The sequence below is a fragment of the Staurois parvus genome, unplaced genomic scaffold (genome assembly GCF_062004578.1).
Source record: "Staurois parvus isolate SC_StPar_1 unplaced genomic scaffold, SC_StPar_1.0 ptg000636l, whole genome shotgun sequence".
NCBI classification, from domain to species: domain Eukaryota; kingdom Metazoa; phylum Chordata; class Amphibia; order Anura; family Ranidae; genus Staurois; species Staurois parvus.
Window position 1 is genome coordinate 6087480 of NW_028318432.1, and position 21232 is coordinate 6108711.

A 21232-nucleotide genomic window follows, 5' to 3' on the forward strand; every position below is an offset into this window, starting at 1 on the left:
TTCTTTACCAATACGAAAAGTATTGGCTTTGATGACACTTTTTTTTTGCGAATAGGAAAGTATGATAGTTCTATTCATGTAGTGCGACTTTGATGCGACTTTACACTCTCTGGCACTCAAGTAGCATCAAAGTCGCACCCATCCAAAATCACAACACAGTTGCACCCATACAAAGTCACATAAAAAAAGGAAAAAAAAGAAAAATGCAATATGCATCAAAAACGTGTGTTCAGAAATGCAAAAACGCGCTGGGAAAACGCATCAATCACAACACAGAGATGTGAACCTAGCCTAATACACTGTGCATTACTAAACTAAGGGCTCATGTACACTGCAGTTCAAAAACGCTTGTTTTTGTTCGCTTTTTTAGTATGCCTAAAGGTGATTGTAGCCGTATTAGTGCATTTGCGACAGAAACAACTGAGTACTGTCCGTGATACTTTTTTTTTTTATTTGCACTAAGATAGTACTGCTTGGACCTTGAAGAAGGGGACACTCCCCGAAAGCTTGTCCTCAAAATTGTAGGTTAGTGCAAATAAAAAAAAAAAAAAAGTATCATGGACAGTACTCCATTGTTTTAGTATGCCTATAAATGCCCCTCCATGTTAGCCTATGGGGGAGATTTGCTAAAACTGACGCACACAGAATCTAGCACAGCTGTGCATTGTAACCAATTACTGTGCCAACCAACCAATCGGCTTCTAACTTCAGCTTGTTCAATTAAGCTTTGACAATAAAACCTGGAAGCCGATTGGTTTCTATTCAGAGTTGCACCAGATTCTATGTGCACCATTTTCTCCCCCTAGGTGTCCATGCACACATAGGCCTTTAGAAACAGAAGAGGTTAGAGACAAAAAAAAACCCAGAAACTTGCGCGTTCAGAAGAGGAGGGTTTAGTCAATAAAAACGCACATAAACATGCGTTAACACACATTTATGCGCGTTCGAGCATTAATACATTCGAAGAGCCAAAATAAATTAATATTCTGGCCAATAAAATGTATTAACGCCAAATGTACATAAACACGCATGCAAACACATGGCTTTCACCACATTTTTCTATCTGCTGTTCTAGGTGTCCTTTGGAGTACAGTGTGCATGGTGTCTCAAAGCCACCGAGTTCGGGTTCTATAACCAGTTTGAGGAAAAAAAATAAAATAAAACAAGTGCAAGCTGGGGCTGCATGCTGTCACTGTCTATACCATACCAGTAGACTCCAAAGACATGCTGGTAGGTTAACTGGCTCCTGTCTAAATTGGCCCTAATATGTGTATGAATGTGAGTTAGGGACCTTCGATTGTACACTCCTAGAGGGTTAGGGACTGATGTGAATGTACAATATACAGGCGTACCTCGGTTTACGAACTGAATGCGTTCTGCGGGACTTTTTGTATTGCAAAACGTGGTTTCGTATTGGAAAAACGCAGTTTCCCATAGGAATGCATTGAAAACCAATTAATCTGTTCTGGAGGTAAAAAAAAAAAAAGTAAAAAAAAAAAAAAAGTATTTTATCGGCTCAAAACTCTTTATAAAGTGCACTTTAAAAGGCATAAATACTGTACAGGGACATGATAAAAAAAAAATTGTAAATGCATTGAAAAACCAATTAATCAGTTCGTATTGCAGAAAAATGCGTAAACCGAGGCATTATTTTCAATGGATTTTTATTTGTAAACCGAAAATTACATTACCCGAGGCATTCGTAAACCAAGGTATGCCTGTAAGTACCTGTAATAATGTTCCCTGATCTACTCCTCCCATGCCTGTCTCCAGGATTTCTCCAGGTCTTCCCCCCATCCTCTGGAACTTACTACCCCAATCCATCAGACTGTCACCTACCCTCCTCACCTTTAGGGCTCATTCACACTAGGCTGTTTTACCAACGCTTGCCAAACGCCCCTATAGCGTTTGGCAAGCGTTGGTCCGGCATGCGTGGTTTAGCGGCGGGTGCTAGGCATTTGCTGAGCGTTAATAAAGCCCCACAAACGCCTATAATGCAGTTTGAGTGGTGTTACTGCTCCGCAAACGCCCCGCAACCACGTCGCAACCGGCCGGGGCGTTTGCGGAGTGGCACTATAGACGAGAATAGGAGGCTTCAAAGCCTCCTGACTCGACCAGAGGTGTCCGTGACACAAATGCTCCTGTTAGAACAGCACCATGTGCTGTAATGTGCAGAATTGGTAGAGGCGTTTGGGAAGCGGTAAAAACGCTTCCCAAATGCCGCTCTGCCGCCTGCACACAACGCTAGTGTGAATGTAGCCTAAGGCGCACCCTGAAAACCCATCTCTTCAGAGAAGCCTACCCCGCCCTCACCTAATTGCTGATCTACTCCGCTCTTCCCACCACTCCATCCCCCACAGTTATTTCCTCCTGTACCACTCTCCCCTCCCTTCTAGATTGTAAGCTCCAAGGAGCAGGGCCCTCGAACCCTTGTGTATTGTATTGTTACTGTGCTGTCTCGTGTATTGTCTCCCATTATAATGTACAGCGCTGAGCAAACTGTTGGCGCTATAGAAATGCTGTATAATAATAATAATGGATCTTTCTCAGCCCTGGACTAGGAGTAAGTTTTGCCCCTTCTATATGTTCAGCCCTGACATGTATAAGCTGACATTTCTCCACACGGAACCTCATTAGCCATTGTAGAAGCCCAAGCACCCAGAATGTCTAGGTCAGCGTGTAAACTGGAGAATCTTCCACTGATTGGATTGCACTACACAGCTTGGTGTCACCTGCAAACACGGAAACCGTAATCTTAAATGCTGCATCATTTATAAATGAGCTAAACAGGTTCCATGTCCGAACCCCGAGGAACATTGCTTACAGCAGACCTCCCCCTTTTCCCTAAATTTAACATTAGCATGCATTTGTGCATTCTAATGTGAAAATCAACTTTTTTTTTTTTTTTTTTTATTAAAGGCCTCATGCACACTGGACATTTTTAATGCTGCTGGTAGAGACATCTAGCGCTTTTTTTTTTCCTGCCGCTGAACGCCCTTGCATAGTGTTTAGAAGAATTTAGAGAGGGGTGTTTAGAAGCAGAAAAAAACCCTCCAGAGGGGATCAGTGCATCCAGGAGTCTCACATCTGTGCGGGTGGTGCTGCTGCAGATCCACACAAAAATCTGTGCAGCCGCACCACCCGCACAGAGGAATGAAGACCCGTGGGCAGGTGCTATTAGTTCTATTGGCACGCCGCCCGCACTGGAAAACGCAACCGTACTGGGAACTGAGAGCGGGCTGCGTTTTCCCAAACAAGTGCAGGGACTTATTCCCTGCGTGTCAGGGGCACGGGAGTCCATTCACGGCACGGCCGCATAGATATGAACCGGGGGTCCGCATTTTTTGCTGAAGAGTGCATGGTGCATCTGAACGCACATTAATGCTAGGCACGTTTAGCACTTGAGCATTCATTTATTTCAAAGGCCGGAATAAATTATTATTCTGGCCAATGAAATGAATCAACACCCAAGCACTTGATGCGCCTAAACGTGTTACACGCATTTATAAGCATCAAGCTATTTTTTTCTGCCAAAACACTGCTACCGAGATAGATAGGATAGAGGGCCAAACATCTAGTGTGCATGATATCTAAATGTTTTTCTGCTTTACTTACCTTTGTTATCTTGCACCTTCTGGTTTCACTGAAGGCAGTGGTGGCGTAGCCCTGGTCACACAGATGCCACCTGGGAAGGCTATGTCACTATCGCCTTCAGGGAAATCCCATACCCAAACTGCAAGATCTTGCCGTATTGTCATACTGTGCACGTGCGAGATGAAGCGCGTGATGTTTTGCACTTAAAGCAGAGCTCCACCCAAAAGGGGAAGTTCCGCTTTTAGGACTGCTCCCCATTAAGGATTGAAACCTTGGGGGGGGGCGGGTACACGAATTTGACAGGTACCCGCTCCCACTTCCGGGCCAATTGCCTAAGCGATCGGAAACGGAAGGTGTCCTCCCTCCCTCCAGTCTTCTGGGACACGTAAATTATTATTTTAATTTGTACAAAAAATATCTTTGCATAAAAAGGTGTGATGTCACAGCACCCAGTGTCCTTCCCCTCTTCAAATAAATGGTTCAACACAAGTTAAAATACAAAGTAAAAATGTGTTCCTTTACAAGGTATACACAATGCAATCCATTTCCAATCCTGTTGGAGCACTATGCAATCTTTAACAGCCGATGATGGGTTAATAGATCCACTCTTCATGAATGCGCTTGCAAGGTTCTCACAGTTCCAGACTGTTTGCCAACATGTCGAAAAACAGAAAAGGCGGCTTCATAGCGCAATACAAATGGATTATTTAAATAATAGAAACCATCCTAGGTACACTCACACTGCCATGGGTTCATGCCCAACACTAAGGCGGTATTCACATATACAAGTAAAGAACACAGGCTGTGGGTCAAGAATGGATAATTCCACTCAGAGCGAGGCTCTGCCTAACGTGTTTCAACACTTATCAGAGGCATCAATGCAATGTATTAACCCTTTGAGGACCAAGGGACGTATTTGTCCCATGTTTTTAATTGCGTGTATCATCTGATTAAGAACTTAAAAACTCTTTTTTTTTTTTTTGGTTTAAGTCAAAATTTTAGTTCTTATCAACAAACAAATGGATCTAGCTTTTTGCCAATTATTTCATGAAATGGCTTAGTTACAGCAACTGAAGTGTACGAACTTTAAAAACAAAAAAATTGATTCTTTTGGCGTTCCAAAATCTTACGGTCCTCAAAGGGTTAACCAATTGGTTAAATATAAAAAGATGATATTGCACCGAGTAAGTAGACACCCAATATATCAATCCTTTAAACTGTGTGCGCCAATGACACGGCAACAAACTTTGGTACCCAATACTATAGGGCCTATAGTTTTCATAGGGGACGCTTTAAAAGCCCCCTACAGGTTATCGGTTTAGCGGTAGCTGAAAATAATGGGTCTAGAATTATTGCTCTCCCTCCAGCATGCACGGCGATGTGTAACTTGTAGTGCAATCAACACTTTTGTACATGAGCCCCTGACATCTGCATTTACATTCCTATGTGCATCTATGTGGGGGTGGGGGCCTCAAAAAACCATTTGGAGAGTATCTGAAGTGCTTGGGTAGAACTTCAATTTTCTTATATTTCACCAAGCCGTGTGTCTGTGCCCCCACTGCATGGGTCAGATGCTTATTTTTTTCTAGGGGTGAATACAAAGCTCATACTCACCTGATCCACCGATCCTCTGGAAAACTGCGCTCCCCCACGGTACAGTGGTAGACTGTTCCTTTCTATGCTGTGTGCTTTGAGCATGCTGACATCAGGAACAGTTAATTTACAAGACCGCTGGACTGCGGTGGGGCAGGAGCTGTGTGAGGAGGATCAGCAAGTCAGGTAAGTAAATCTCCGCCGCCTTCTCCCCTGGAACAAAACAAGCAGTTACCCCATGTACTGCGGGAATGGCCCCACTGCATGGGCAAAAAAAATGTTTGCCCAGAGTTCTGCTTTAAACTTTTTGTTCCATCACATAAGGACAGAAAGGTGGTAAGTGCGGCCATTACTGGGGTGTGTGCTAGTGATCGAACACCCCATTACCACCGACGTGGTTCTTAGGCTGGTGGCAGTAAAAGAGCTGAAGCCCAACATCGATAAAAGCGAGTTAATTGCTCATTTATGCCTAGGGGATGGGATAAGCACTTTTACCTGATCCTCCGCTCCCCCAGCACACATGCTCCCATATACCCTGACGGTGGACTATTCCTCCTCCTGACATCCAATGCAGGAAAATGGGTCCTGCATTGGTCTTGATGACATCACAGAGCATGCAGAGTGCAGAGGAGAAGAAACAGCCAAGACTGGTCTAATAGTGCACAGGAACCTGCAGGAGTGGAGAAGTAAAACTGTTCTTTCACATCCCTCAGCCAACAAAAAAACAAAAAAAAAAAAAAAAAAAACACACATTTAAAGTGTTATTAAACCCAGGATCCTGCGTTCATTATATCCAGTCCTCCACAGTACACAAAACATAAAATGAAATTATATTAGCAAAATATAAACTGCTAAATACCTCTTCTCATCAGCAGTATATAGCAGTCTTGTGACTTCTATCAGTGTCCAGCACAGCACTGGTTAATCTTGTAGGAGTTTTCGTTCTCCTCTGACTGTCCTATGAGGCTACATGACCTCTGAACCCTTGTCTGGACAGAACTGATTGGCCCTGTGCTGATCACATGCACCCTCCCAAAAGAAAAAAAAAAAAGCTCTCTAGCAATACACACCAAACTGAGCATGTGCAGAGCATCTCCTAGGGCTCTGTACAGCAGATGGATTGAGAAATGTGGAAGAAGATGATCAGAGAAGACAGGATCAAACAGCCTTTTTACAAAATGTGGAGGATTAACCCCTTAGGTTCCACAGTGAGTATAACAAGCATGCTTTACTGCATATACAGACTGATTTTACTGCTGTGGGTTTAGTAACACTTTAACTATTGCAGTGCTGGCGCAGACCCACTACGGGGGGGGGGGGGGGTCTTTACTTTTCCTGCAGTTCAACTTTGAAACCTTCGTCTTCTCTGAGCATGAAACATTCAACCACAATTCTAGGAATGTGCTATTTAATACAATGTTCTATCCATGTAGAAGTTCTTCAATTTACAGGAAGGGAAAGAAAAAAAAAAAAATGATATTTAAAGTTTCATAGCCACAGCCATCTGCCAGCAGCGATCATATTTCTTTCAATCCGCTAATCAGATTAAAACTTCACGGGTGACACTCCAGGATTTGAAGCGGGTTGGAGAAGGCAGGAAAAGCACACACTATTAGGATACTTGTATAATCAGAAGTACAGGATCACCTGAGGGGTGCAAGTCAGATCCATCCGTGCAGCAGGATTGACAAAAAATAAAAGCACCGTACTATTTATTGCCTGACCTGCATACTGCTTTCAGCTCTGCGCCTCAAACTGCACCACTATATCAGCCAGTTAACTAGAGTCTTCACTGGGGGGCTGTAAAAACAGGTGACTGAGCTGTGGCTTTACTGCCCCCCTGAATTAGAATACAGCCAGACAGTGCTGTACACATGCTGCAGCCACAGTACGGATCTCAAGTGTTAAAGAGTTACTAAACCCAGGACCCTGCATTCTCTCTATCCCCTCTCCCACAGTACACAGAACACGGAAATTCAATTAGTTTAGTAAACAAACTAAAAAACACCTTTTCTCATCAGCAGTTACAGCACTCTTGTGACTTTTATCAGTGTTCAGCAGAGCAATGGTTAAAGCTTGTAGGAGGAGTTTTCTTTCTGCTCTAGGAGGATGCAGCATCCCTGACCTCTGTCTGGACAGTGCTGATCGTCTCTGTGCTGATCACATGCACGTTCCCAAGAAAAAAAAAAAAAACTCTCGAAATACACACCAAGCTGAGAATGTGCAGAGTATTTCCACACCATAATGTCTTATCAGGAGATAAGAGGGGGCACTGGAAGAAGGGGAGAATCAGAGAAGACAGGATTAAACAGCCTTTTTTACACAATGCAGAAGATTAACCCCTTAGGTTCCTCAGTGAGTATAACAAGCATGCTTTACTGCATATACAAACTGATGTTACTGTTGTGGGTTTAGTAACACTTTAAAGTACCTAAAACAAGAACAAGTGTTAAAATAATACTAAATAAAAAGTATCAACAAAATATTCAGATGACTGAGCCGTGGCTTTACTGCCCCCCTGAATTAGAATACAGCCAGACAGTGCTGTACACATGCTGCAGCCACAGTACGGATCCTTTATAATTTAGGCCACAGAGTGTGACAGGTCGCACCAGATGTCAAACTCGCCCAGTGAGTTCAATGGGTCTGCACAGCAAACCAAGTCCTCGGCTCATTGATATGGTGCAGGCCTGCAATTGAAAAGCAAAAAAAAAAAAAAAAAAAAAAAAAAACACACAGGCACTCATGAAGCAGCAGTAGCACCCTCCTGAACGCATGTCAACTATACCACCCTCTGAAAAGCGATCCACAGCAGATTGCTCTCAGAGAAGAGTAAACATTAACACAAGTCTGAAAGAAGCCAGCTAAAATGTAACTCTTGCCCACTCTATAAAAACGCATTTTAGCCCAAGGTATGCTAGATGTACAGAGCTTGATGATTTGGCCACCACCTGATTATCGGTGCCCCCCCCCCCCCTAGCACCACCAGGCTTGACATCCTCCTGTGTAGAAATTGACAGAGTTGAGTGGACAACTGTGGACTGAAGAGGGATTGGATCCAATCAGATGTGGTCACTGTTCAGGTACTCAGGCCTGACCGATCCCTCCGTCCCCGCCATTTAGCACAGATGGGGGGAATCAAATGGCTTTCCATTGGCTGAACAAAAGACAATGAAGCGTGTATAGCTAGCCTTAGCCAGTTAGGTATATATATATATATATATATATATATATATATATATATATATATATATATATATATATATATATATATATATATATATATATATATATATATATATATATATATAGATTTTTCCTTTTTTTTTTTTTTTTTTTAAAGCCAGAGTTAGAATAAATTTATACCCAACCAGACAGACCCTAGCATGACATCATTGTACAATCACATTGTAACGTGTGTAGACAGCTCCAATCTCCTTCCGCTTCCTTTAACAATCAGCTTCTTACTGCTCCACCCCGCTCTTCCTGTACCTATAGATATATATGAAGTCGCTCAGCTGCTGAGAACCATCTCTCCAAATAAGATGCATACATATCTGGGTCATATCATATGAACATGTCTAACATTCTACACACACCTCCAGCTCTAGGGTCTCTCGAGGGGAACGTTTGCCAGCAGCCAGATGATCCAAGCCAACTAAGAGATTCCAGTTCTCCCAAGAGATGTGTTTTGGTTCTATCCTCCCAACTGACCTGTATATACCCCACACACATCCCGATTATTAAAGTGGTTGTAAACACTTACATATACCAAGTAAAGTGACTGGCCTCTGATGATACACAAGAGTTGAAACAAATCCTCCAACATAAGTTGTACCCGTTTATCTGCAGCCATCCGCCACCCCCCTCTGTCATTCCCTCCACTGGCTTCCGATTGCCCAACGCATAAAATTCAAACTACTAACACTGACATACAAAGCTATTCATAACACTGCCCCAAACTACCTCACCAACCTGATATCCAAATACCACCCAACACGTACTCTTCACTCCTCAAGACCTCCTACTCTCCAGTTCCCTGGTCTCCTCCTCCCATTCCCGACTCCAGAACTTCTCCAGGTCTTCCCCCCCATCCTCTGGAACTCACTACCCCAATCCATCAGACTGTCACCTACCCTCCTCACCTTTAGGCGCACCCTGAAAACCCATCTCTTCAGGGAAGCCTACCCCGCCCTCACCTAACAGCCGATCTCCTCCACTCCTCCTACCACTCCATCCCCCACAGCCATTTCCTCCTGTACCACTATCCCCTCCCTCCTAGATTGTAAGCTCCAAGGAGCAGGGCCCTCGAACCCCTTGTGTATTGTATTGTTACTGTATTGTCTCATGTACTGTCCCCCACTATAATGTACAGCGCTGAGCAAACTTTTTGTCGCTATATAAATACTGTATAATAATCTTTTCTCTACATCTGTTCAAAGTGTAGAATTTATACAGCTTATCCCGAGAGCGGATTGGAGGGGGGCAGCACACCCCCCTAAACAAAGCACACAGGAACAGAGCTGAGACTGTCAATCACAGGCTGTGTGCTGGAGATGGCTCCTCGTTACCTTTTTTCTGTTGTGTTAGAATTGACTCATGATTGAAACAAGTACACACTGGGGGGGATTTGCCTTGCTCATATTTCATGTCAGAGGTTTACATTCACTGTATGCCTGGACAAATCATAGCAGCCACTGACCCAATAGAAAAAACAAAAAAACAAACAACAAATACCTTTTCAAAAGCTAACCCCACTGTAAGGCTCCTTTCGCACCAGCAGCAGTGTTTTCCGATCACGTGCCCCGCAGCGACGTGCCCCGCAGCGACGTGCCATAGCTCCAGTTATCTGGTTATTTTCTCTGCAGATTTCTAGCTGGTTACTTCTCTGTATCAGGTCATTGGTACGCCACGGTTATCTTCACTGGAGAACTGCAGATAAAGATGCTGGTGGTTCTGTCCCTAGCGCCAAATGCTGCAATAATCAATGCAGAAAAGGAAACGCACCGCACCAGCACTCAGGAGCATATGGTAAGGCAGTTCTGGATGTTTGGTGCATTGCATTACAAACCAGGGAGCTTGTCTGACTTCTTCAGTCTGTTGTGTTGAACTGAAAGCTCACTTAGAGTCCGTTCACACTTGTGCAACTTTCCATGTGACTTTGGGGTCCCAAGTCGCATCACAAGTCACACCCCATGTCTCCCAATGAGTATCGTTCAAATCTGTGAGACTTGAAAGTAATTCCTGCACTACTTTGGTACGGCTTTTGTCCAGAGAATGTAGTCAGATCAGTCACATCACAGGTTGCTCCAAAGTTGAATTGGAAATTGCGCAAGGTTGGAGATGCACTTATATGAACGGTACCTTAAGGCTACTTTCATACTAGCCAGCATGGCAAAAAGCAGCATTTTACTGCTCAGGCTAGTACAGTGTCGGCTCCAGCAGTGCGATGTGCCATTCAGCGCACACTGCAGCTTTTTTTTTTTTAAATTTGAAGTGTCACAAGGTGACACGTTATTCATGGCTCTGCACAGCAGTATGGTGCTTTGCGCTGCTGTGCAGAGACATGTGGTGCCATCCAGTGTAGTAAAAATTCAGAAATGCTTCATTATTCCACCCTGCAGTGCACTGCACATCACATCAGTGTTAGTGTGAATGGGGCACATAGAAAACAATTTTCTATGTGCCCTAGAAATTACCTGGGAAAATTGTGGGAACGAGCCCTAAATGAATGGGCTGCCCTAACACAATGCAGGTTCAATTGCTTGCATAAACCACGATGGACTGACTAGGTGCTTGACATGGCCCTTAGAGGGTCAGTTCACCTTTCCAGAAAAAAAAAAAAAAAAAAAAAAAAAAAAAAAAACACACCTATGCAAGCAAAGGGTGCCTTTGCACACAAGCTGTGCAGCTCTGACTAAAGCTAGCTAATGCCATTGCCATAATTGTGGACCATTTAGATACCTTCTGAAATCTGATTGAAAAACTCCCAGAGATGGCATCATCCTGTCCTGCCTTGTTGCTAGGATGTTGCTAAGACACTCCCAGCTGCTAATGCTCACTCTCGCCAACATAGGAGTGAGTTCTCAAACCCCCGCACATGTGTGGTCCATTATCTGCTCTGTCACAACAGGGGAGAGTAATGCTGGCCATTCACAGTTAGAAAATTGTTCGAAAAAGCTTTCGATACGCTGCAAGCAACGAAAAGAAAAAATTCTTCTAAATACAGTTGGAGTGGAAAGGTTCACAAAGGTCAAAAACTCTTTACATCATTTCCACCGACCCATGGAAAATGTACCATTTATATTGTTACCAACTGATAATATGTCAACAATTGGGGGAAATATTTTGATACAAAGGAGTTATCGCATTCACGATCGACAGATCTTTTTAAATCTGATCGATTTTCTAATTATGTATGGTCAGCATAAAATATTGCATGCAAGGGGTTTGAATTGGATTTGGCTGAGAGGGTCTTAGCAACAGCCTAGCAACAAGACAAGATGAGGGATGCCAACTCTGGGAGTTTTTTGGCCAGGCTTCAGGAGGGACATAAAGGCCTACACCTACAGGAAGGACATTATTGAACCATTTCCCGTCACCTGTATGCATATATGCAGCCTCTCAGCGGGTGGGCTTTAATGCTGAGCGGCCACATGTATACATCACTATGTAAACATTTTATTATGCTGAGATGCAGTATCCGGGGGGTACCGGAAAGCTTCCAATGCATACAGCAGCTTTCCAATCATGTGACCGCTGTGACAGCCAATCACAGTAGTCACATGATCAGAATGCCTGTCTCCGCCTCCCAGCATTTAGAACCTCTTAAAGCTCTGCTGCAAAATTTTTTTATGTTGGGCCCCCCCCCCAGGTAGATTATGCCATAATGTGCTAGTATAGTATGCATGGCATATTAGTACAGTATGGCCGACTTACCTGTCAAATGGTGCCCTCCAGCGCTGCAGAGGGATCGATCTGGCGTGCCCCCAGTGCTTCCATCTTCGCCCGGTCTTCCTTCTGGGCCCCGTACCTTCAGCGCTGCGATAGGGGGCAACGATAATGGCACACGCGCGCATGTGCACAGAAGTCACATCGCCGCGGCATGGATCAGGGCCATAAATGTTCGCTGAGCTGCGCATGCACAGCTTAGTGTACATGACAGCTGACAGGCAGGAGCAATGGTGTATCTAGGTTTTGTGCTGCCCTAGGCAACACAAAAATAGGCCGCCCCAACCTTTCTCGTGGAGAGAGCCTGACACCGACCAACACATTCCCCCCCCCCCCCCACTGTGGAGAGAGCATAACACCGACCAATAACCCCCCCCCAAAGGAGAGAGCCTGACACTGACCAACGCCCCCCCAACCATGGAGAGAGCATACCACCAACCGGCAACCCACCCCCCAAAGGAGAAAGCCTGACACTGACCAACACCTCCCCCCCCCCCCACCCAACCCAACCATGGAGAAAGCATAACACCAACCAGCAACCCACCCCCCCAAAGGAGAGAGCCTGACACCAACCATCACCAAATCCGCCGCCCCCCCTTCCCCGGCCAAGAGAGCCTTCCACTACCACCACCTCCCCCATACACTCTCCGCCACCCCCCTCCCATTCCTGGCAAGAGAGAGACTCACAGACACCCACCTTCACAGCTCCAGACATCCCTGGGAATGAAAGTCAGGCTCTGCATACACCGTGAAGCAGCCCGCAGGCTCTCTTGGATCCCACCTGGTCCCTATGCAGCGTGTGTTCATTCTTCCAGGGGACAATGCTGCCCCCCTGAAAAATTTCGCCGTAGGCAAATGCCTCGTATGCCTTGTGGTAAATACGCCCCTGGGCAGGAGGATGCATTTATAGCAGAAGTGACCAATAGGGTCTCTTCTGTCATAAATACCCTGCCTGTCTGCATCTTTTTGGAAATTGACTTTATTTCCACTTTAAAGGGCCAGGAGGCAGTGGCGGCGGTAAGGGGTAAACTTTGCTGCACAGTTTGTTTTTATCTACAGGCATCCCCTTTATCTGCATAGGCATTTTATTTTGGTAGAGGTGAACTATCCCTTTAAATCACCTTCTGGTTCTCAATGTCACACCCGGGTTAGACGATCCCATGGCTGTTCTACCAAACTGCAGACCGCTGACAGCGTCTAGCCTGGACAGGGCTGCTAATGTGCTACTTCTGTATATACAGATAAGAGAGGAAGCGCCCGTTTATCTTTGGAGCAGAGACAGAACTGAAAGCTGTAAAACAAATACACATTTCCTAAAATATTCTGCAGAACTGTGCGGTACAGCGCTGACATTTGGGGGGAGGGGGGGGGGGCACTCAGCTTGCTGATACTTTTGGAACCAGGCCAGGGCATGCTGCTATTCAGAAGGGTCAGGATCAGGTGTGACCACCAACACTTGCAGCATCATAAAGACAATACAAAGTGCAATGGGGAGGTGCAAAATGCCAAAAACTGCACTAACCAATCAGAAGCACTTCCTTCATGTAGCTAGACTAAAAGCTAGTCGGTGTCTACAAATTAAAGCAGAACTAAACCCTATTCTTTTTAGACAAGGAAGCTGCCATCTTGGCCATTGTTTGATCTGCATTTGCCATGTTGCTGCAGGACACAACCAGGACACCAGCCATTTGATGGCTTGACAGTTCGCTTAGAGCACAAGCAACTGTGACAAATATGCACAGCATGCCTTGAATGGAACGGTTTTGGGAAATAGATAAATCTAGGATTTGGTTGCACATTAAAGCACTGTGGACATTATCGCTACCTCTGAAGTGAAGATGCTTCAGCCTAGGTTCACACCTATGCATGGGTCACGTTTGCGCAGGCACGGCAGTCCGTTCATTTGAATGGGCTGCCGTGCCTCGCAAAACGCAGGGAAAAGGTCCCTGCACCTTTCCAGAAATCGCAGTGTGGTTCCCAGTGTGGGTGCAATTTCCAGTGCAGGCGGTGTGCCATTAAGATTAATGGCCCCCACATTTTGCGTGCGGGTGGTTGTAGCTGCGGGATGAAGTGCGAGTCCTGCAGCAGCTTCCACCTGCACTAGTGTGAACCGAGCCTAAAGCCCAAGACCAGACAACTAAAAAAAACCGAATCCTTGCAGTTGGGCTCCAACTGACACCAGATAAGGGACGCTAATTCTCTCACTGACACCAATGATGTGGCACTATGACGTCAGTTTTTTTACTCCCACTGACCACCAAGCCTATGGTATTGTTTAATTCCACTGATGCTGAGACATGTTCTACTCCTACTGTCCACAGTCCGGCCCCCTAAAGTCTGAAAACCAGAAACGGTCACATGACAGCAGCCCACCATCCCAAAACAGCTGCAGCCATGGAATTTGCCGCCCCACAGCCATATGTAACAAATGGGTGAGGAGGCGGTAATATCCTTGACATAACATGGCTATATTCGGACAATGGCACTGAGGTTGGCCCAAACCTTAGCTAATTCTTAGTGGCTACAGCCAATTCCCCATTGTATCTATGGAGGAGCAATGTAGCCTCTTCAACCTGTGGAGAGGGCAGTGTTAGATCGACTTTTCTTTTAGTCCATCTCAAGCTAAACACTTAAGCAGTTATCAAAACGATTGTTTTTTTTTTTTATTTTGGGATAAAAGGTTTTTCATAAAGCATTGCAAGTACCACTATCAGTGTTATATGGTTTGTCAAGCTCCAACTGCCACTTTTCCTGGGAGGATCGCCAGTTAAAAAGAAAAACAGAAAACTAATGCAGCCACCACACACAAGGCTCCATGCACACTGGTAGTGTTATTTGTGTAAAGTCACATTAAAAACATGAGTTTTTCAGCGGATTTTAGCATTTTTGCATTAGTGTTTTGCTGCGTTTTTCTGTGTTTGCAGTTTTAAAAATTTTTTAAAAAAAAAATTTTAAAAAATTATTTTGGAAAAAAAAAAAAAAAAAACACTTCTAAAAACACTGGTTTGCCATGTTTTTCAGCATTTTTACAGCTAAAAAAAACTCCCTAGTTCTGATTACAGTCTATGTGTGCCTGGACACATAGGATAACATGCTGGGGCATTTACTGGCTGTAAAAAAAAAACAAAAAAAAAAAAAAAAAAACCGCCAAAAGCCAAAAACAGCCGCTATAAAAAAGTCCAGTGTGCATGAGGACTAAGGATTGGTAAGCAGCAAAAAAATAAAACATTGTTGTTCCTGGGTTAGGATATACTTTACAACACGCAACACATGGAGCCAGTAACAAATCAGCAAAAGAGACCAGTGTGTCATGTTACGGCTCCATGCACACGGGGCGCTTTAATAACGCTGGTAACGTTAGTTGTGTACAGGGACCTTAAAAACATGAGTTTTTCAGGTTTTTTTAGCATTTTTGCATTAGCGTTTAGCCACATTTTTTAGCGTTTTTTTACCAAAAAAACTTTTTTTTTTTTGTTCAAAAAAGTCCAAAAACGCTGGTTTGCTGCGATTTTCCGCGGTTTTCAGCGTTGAGTGTTTTTACAACAAAAAAATCTCTAGAAACCCACTAGTCCTGGGTTTTTTCGAGCCAAAAAAGACCCCAGCCAAAAAACGTTGATTACAGTCTATGTGTGCATGGACACACAGGATAACATGCTGGGGAGTTTACGGACTGTAGAAAAAAACATCAAAAACAGCCGCTATAAAAAACGTCCCATGTGCATGAGGACTAAAAGGCAAATAGCAATCGGCAGTAACCAATCAGAAATCATTTTCATTGTTCTAAGGCTCAGTTCACACTACCTTTGTCAGCAGGTGTCAGACAGGCGTTTGGGAAGCGTTTTTAATGCTTCTCAAACGCCTATGAAAATTCTGCACATGGCAGCACACAGTGCTGTTCACACTGAAGCGTTAGCGTCGTGGCAAAACGGATGCCACGTTTCCAGTCAGGAGTTGAAGCCTCCCATTCAAGTCTATGATGCCGCTCCGCAAATGCCTGGCAGGCGTTTGCAATGTGGTTGCAAATGGAGAAACAGAAAAAGGGTGCACCGACCTAGTGCATTATCGTTTAAAATATTTTTTGAACAAAGTAAGTATCATACTTACAATAGACATAAAAACACAGGCATGTCAAACTGAACAAGATGTATGATCCAAACAACATCTGAGTCCATTTGATGGAACCCTGGATGACCAATTCTCTAACGCGTTTCGAGGACACAACCTCTTCCTCAGAGCCAGAGCGGTGCGGTTGCAAAGCATTAATACCATTTAACTTCATTATAGGCGTTTGCGGTGTGGTTGCAGAGGATTATTACCATTTAACTTCGTTATAGCCGTTTGCGGTGCGGTTGCGGAGCATTAATACCATTTAACTTCATTATAGGCGTTTGCGGTGTGGTTGCAGAGGATTATTACCATTTAACTTCGTTATAGCCGTTTGCGGTGCGGTTGCGGAGCATTAATACCATTTAACTTCATTATAGGCGTTTGCGGTGCGGTTGCAGAGGATTATTACCATTTAACTTCGTTATAGCCGTTTGCGGTGCGGTTGCAGAGCATTAATACCATTTAACTTCAGTTGTGGAGCATTAATACCATTTAACTTCATTATAAGCGTTTGCGGTGCGGTTGAGGAGCATTAATACCATTTAACTTCATTATAGGCGTTTGCGGTGCGGATGCAGAGCATTATTACCATTTAACTTCATTATAGGAGTTTGCGGTGCGGTTGCAGAGCATTAATACCATTTAACTTCATTATAAGCGTTTGCGGTGTGGCTGCGGAGCATTAATACCATTTAACTTCATTATAGGTGTTTGTGGTGCGGTTGCAGAGCATTAATACCATTTAACTTCATTATAGGTGTTTGCGGTGCGGATGCAGAGCATTAATACCATTTAACTTCATTATAGGCGTTTGTGGTGCGGTTGCAGAGCATTAATACCATTTAACTTCATTATAAGCGTTTGCGGTGTGGCTGCGGAGCATTAATACCATTTAACTTCATTATAGGCGTTTGCGGTGCGGTTGCAGAGCATTAATACCATTTAACTTCATTATAGGCATTTGCAGTGCAGTTGCGGAGCATTATTACCATTTAACTTCATTATAGGCGTTTGTGGTGCGGTTTTAATGCTTGGCAAATGCCTATCAACTGCCTCAAAACCACGCATAGGGCGTTTGGGGAGCATTTGAGGAGCGTTAAAAAACTTCCCAACCGCTATAGGGGCGTTTGGCAAGAGTTTAGAAATAAAGTCAAGTGTGAATGATCCCTAACTGTTCCCAACCAATAAGTAGTTCAAGTGAACCTGTAATGCCCTCTTGGCTTTATACACCGAGCGGGTGCCAGCAGGTACCCCCCTGAATGAAACTCCATTCTGCTCCAAGAGGCCAAAACTTCTGACTTTCTGAAAGTCACAGCGTAGGCTCCAACGCACATCGCAAAACGCATGCCTGAGCAACCTACGTAGAATTGCCATCATGGATACCAATGGCTAGAAAGATTGCGTTGGAGAGCATTTGGCGCACTCTGGAGTCCTCTTTGCAGAAGCCACAGGTACCTGTTGTCCTGCCTCCTCTACAGGGGCTCTTTAAATGTGGCTGCGCTAGGTTAAACATTGCACATCATTCCTCATTGCGATGACTTATTAAATAAACACAGAACCATCCACAATAAAATTTGTGATTTATAAAAGGATTGAAAGTTTGAGTGCAAACCACGAGACATCAGGGATATAAATATGCTAATGACCAAATGCTGAAAGAAATAACCCCTAATCTGGTTACCTGCTGGATATCTAGTTCCCGAGGACTGTGGAAAAAAAAAATTCACTTTTCAGTACATAAGGCACTGCATGGGGTTTTGACAAAAAAAAAAAAACAAAAAGCAATGATCAGAGTACAGTAACCCAAAGCAGGAGACTGACATCCACTGCTTCAGCTGCCTTCATCGTGATGCAAGGTACGTAGCACTTATTTGCAATGGGTTACTGCACATTGCTCACCACCGCTGCTCAATAATAAAGGCTTGCATCCATCCCTGGATACCACCATAGAGTGAACACGCTGCAGCACACTGTAAAATCAGCCCACGTCCCATTTGTGTTTGGATGTCCTGTCACCAGCTGGGACAAGCAAGCAGCAAGGAAGACAAACGCAACAATGGACGGGAGATCTATCCATCAAACCTGACAACGTTCCTTACCGAATGATTGACTCCCCACATCAGGACACTGAGCAGTGGATCGCTGGCCCGAAACAGCTTGACTTTCTGAGCCACAAAATGTTTCTTCTTAGTCTTGGTCTTGCTGGCCAAAGTGGATGCAATGCTGCTGGCTGCTGCCATGGTCCAAGATATCCAAGCAGATTTGTCTTGAAGAAGGTCACCGTCTTAAAAGTCAGGCAAGAACCCACAAAACCCAATGTCTCATGTAGTCCCAAGGCCTCCCTCCCAAAGGCAAAGCTCCAAGGAGACCTGTCACTAAGAATGTCACCCACTTAAAAATCAAGGAAGCACCCTCACAGCCCAATGTCTCATCTAGGCCAAAGGTAAAGCTCCAAACTATCCAAGTGGACCTGTCTTGAAGAACGTCACCCACTTAAAAGTCAACAAAGAACTCTCAGAGCCCAATGTCTTGTCTAGGCCAAAGGAAAATCTGCAAAATATCCAAGTGGACCTGTCCCAAAGAATGTCACCCACCTAAACGTCAAGCATGAACCCTCAGAGCCCAACGTATTGTCTAAAGCTCCAAAATATCCAAGTAGACCTTTCACAAAGTACCACACCCACGTAACAATTAAGGAAGAACCCACAAAGCCATATGTGTCTTATCTAGTCCCAAGGGCCCCGGCAAAGATCCAAACTAAGTGGACCTGTCTTAAAGAACGTCACCCACTTCAAAGTCAAGCAAGAACCCCCAGAACCCAATGTGCCATCTAGATCTAAAAGGCAAATCAAGATAACCAAGTAGACCTCTCACCAAGAACATCACCCAGCTAAAGGTCAATGAAGAACCTGCAGAGGCCAATGTCTCATCTAGTCCCAAGAACCCCAGAAAAGCTCCAAAATATCCAAGCAGACCTGTCCTGAAGAACGTCACCCACCTAAATGTCAAGCATGAACCCTCGGAGCTCAACGTATTATCTAAAGCTCCAAAATATCCAAGTAGACCTTTCACGAAGAATCTCACCCACGTAACAGTTAAGGAAGAACCCACAAAGCCATATGTGTCTTATCTAGTCCCAAGGGCCCCAGCAAAGGCAAAGATCCAAACTATCTAAGTGGACCTGTCTTGAAGAACGTCACCTACTTCAAAGTCAAGGAAGAGCCCCCAGAACCCAATGTCCCATCTAGATCCAAAAGGCAAAAATCCAAGTAGACCTCTCACCAAGAACGTCACCCAGCTAAAAGGTCAATGAAGAACCCGCAGAGCCCAATGTCTCATCTAGTCCCAAGAGCCCTGGAAAAGCTCCAAAATCTCCAAGCGGACCTGTCTTGAAGAACGTTACCTACTTTAAAGTCAAGGAAGAGCCCCCCAGAACCCAACGTCCCATCTAGGTCCAAAGGCAAAGCTCCAAAATATCCAAGCGGACCTGTCTTGAAGAATGTTACCTACTTCAAAGTCAAGGAAGAGCCCCCAGAACCCAATGTCCCATCTAGGTCCAAAGGCAACGCTCCAAGATATCCAAGCGGACCAGTTTTGGCCAGGGAAGAATGAGCAGAGCCCAACGTCTCCTTAAAGCGATGAGGATCCTGCAAAGTTTTTATCTGTGGCGCATAGGCAGAGGAGAGGGCAGCGCGGTCCCAGGCAGGCAGATGATGATCTGTAGCTCCAGCCCAGGGAGGAAGGACTGTTCATGGAGAGATGTCTGTGATCTCCCAGATCTGTAGGCGTTTCCCTCTCTATCTTCTCCCACATCCACTAGCAGATGTGGCCCCCTTCTTGCCTTGCTGTGATGCCAGGCGGTGGGCTTGATGGCATGCAGCTCCTCCTCCCTCCTAGCCATCCATGTCCTCTGTCAGCAGGGAAGACTGATGCTGCAGCAGCTGCTGGGCTTGCTGCAAAACACAGACACATAGGTTGCTGCTGCTCAGGATGAGTGCCCAGCCCGGCTCGTACACCCACAGACAGACACACACGGATCTTCCCCTCCTACTGCAGCCTGAGCCCTCCCTGCGGACCAGACACATCCTCCATGCAGCTCATTGCAAGCAGCAGCCAGGCTCACCGCAGGTGTCCCGTATTTGTAGAGATGCTGCTCCCATCGGCTGTCTAGCCTCCTGCCCCTACCGCTGCCGCCCGGGCTTTTGGCTGCATCTTCCCAGCGTTTCCGGCCGCTTGCAGCCCGTCTGAGTGACAGCGCTGGAGGAGGAGAAAGGAGGGGCGGCCGGGCCCGGCCTTTTTTTTTTCTTTTTTTTCCGAGGCGCTGTAGCGCAGGGATTCTTAGTTTCATCAGCCAGTGCCCTGGGCCATAGACGTGCGGGAGGGCGGGAAATAAAAAAAAAAAAGGCTTTTCTTTCTTTGTCCAACTAGCTTGTCATTTATTTATTTCAGGTACTTATATATTTAAGGTCCCTAAAATACACATATTAGGGCCAATTTAGACAGGATTCAATTAACCTACCAGCATGTCTTTGGAGTATGAGAGGAAACCAGAGTAACCGGAGGAAACCCACACAGGCACAGGGAGAACATGCAAACTCCAGGCAGGTGATGCCATGGTTGGGATTTGAACCAACAACTCCAGTATTGCCAAGCAGAAGTGCTAGCCATTTAGAGTCCTTCCACTCACTACTGCACACAGCGGCGTCCAGGGGCGGACTGACCATTTGGAAACTCAGGCACTGCCCGAGGGCCCGGGGTGAGTAGGGGGCCCCATGAGATGCCCCTGGTACCTTTTTCATAGGCTTTTTTGAGTTTGGGCAAGGACACAGGGGCCCCAAGAGCCCCTATTGCCCGGGGGCCCCATGAGTTGTCAATTCGCCCCTGGTGGCGTCTGAGGCAGGTGCGGGGGGTGCGTGCCGCTCCGGGTGACTCCTACCGCACGGGATCGTCGGCTTTCTTTACAACTTACCTTTTCGTGAATCAGGTC

The 21232-nt window shown here is 45.2% G+C and overlaps 1 protein-coding gene across 1 annotated transcript in view; it reads right to left on the minus strand.

The window, feature by feature from the left end:
• The window catches only part of PIP4K2A (phosphatidylinositol-5-phosphate 4-kinase type 2 alpha), a 185441-nt gene extending 164931 nt beyond the window's left edge, over positions 1-20510 (minus strand). The window contains exon 1 of the mRNA XM_089693753.1: positions 18345-20510. Coding sequence (XP_089549879.1) covers positions 18345-18485 — 141 coding nt within the window. The 5' untranslated portion in view covers positions 18486-20510. The remainder of the gene's footprint in view (positions 1-18344) is intronic.
• Positions 20511-21232: the final 722 nt, after the last annotated feature.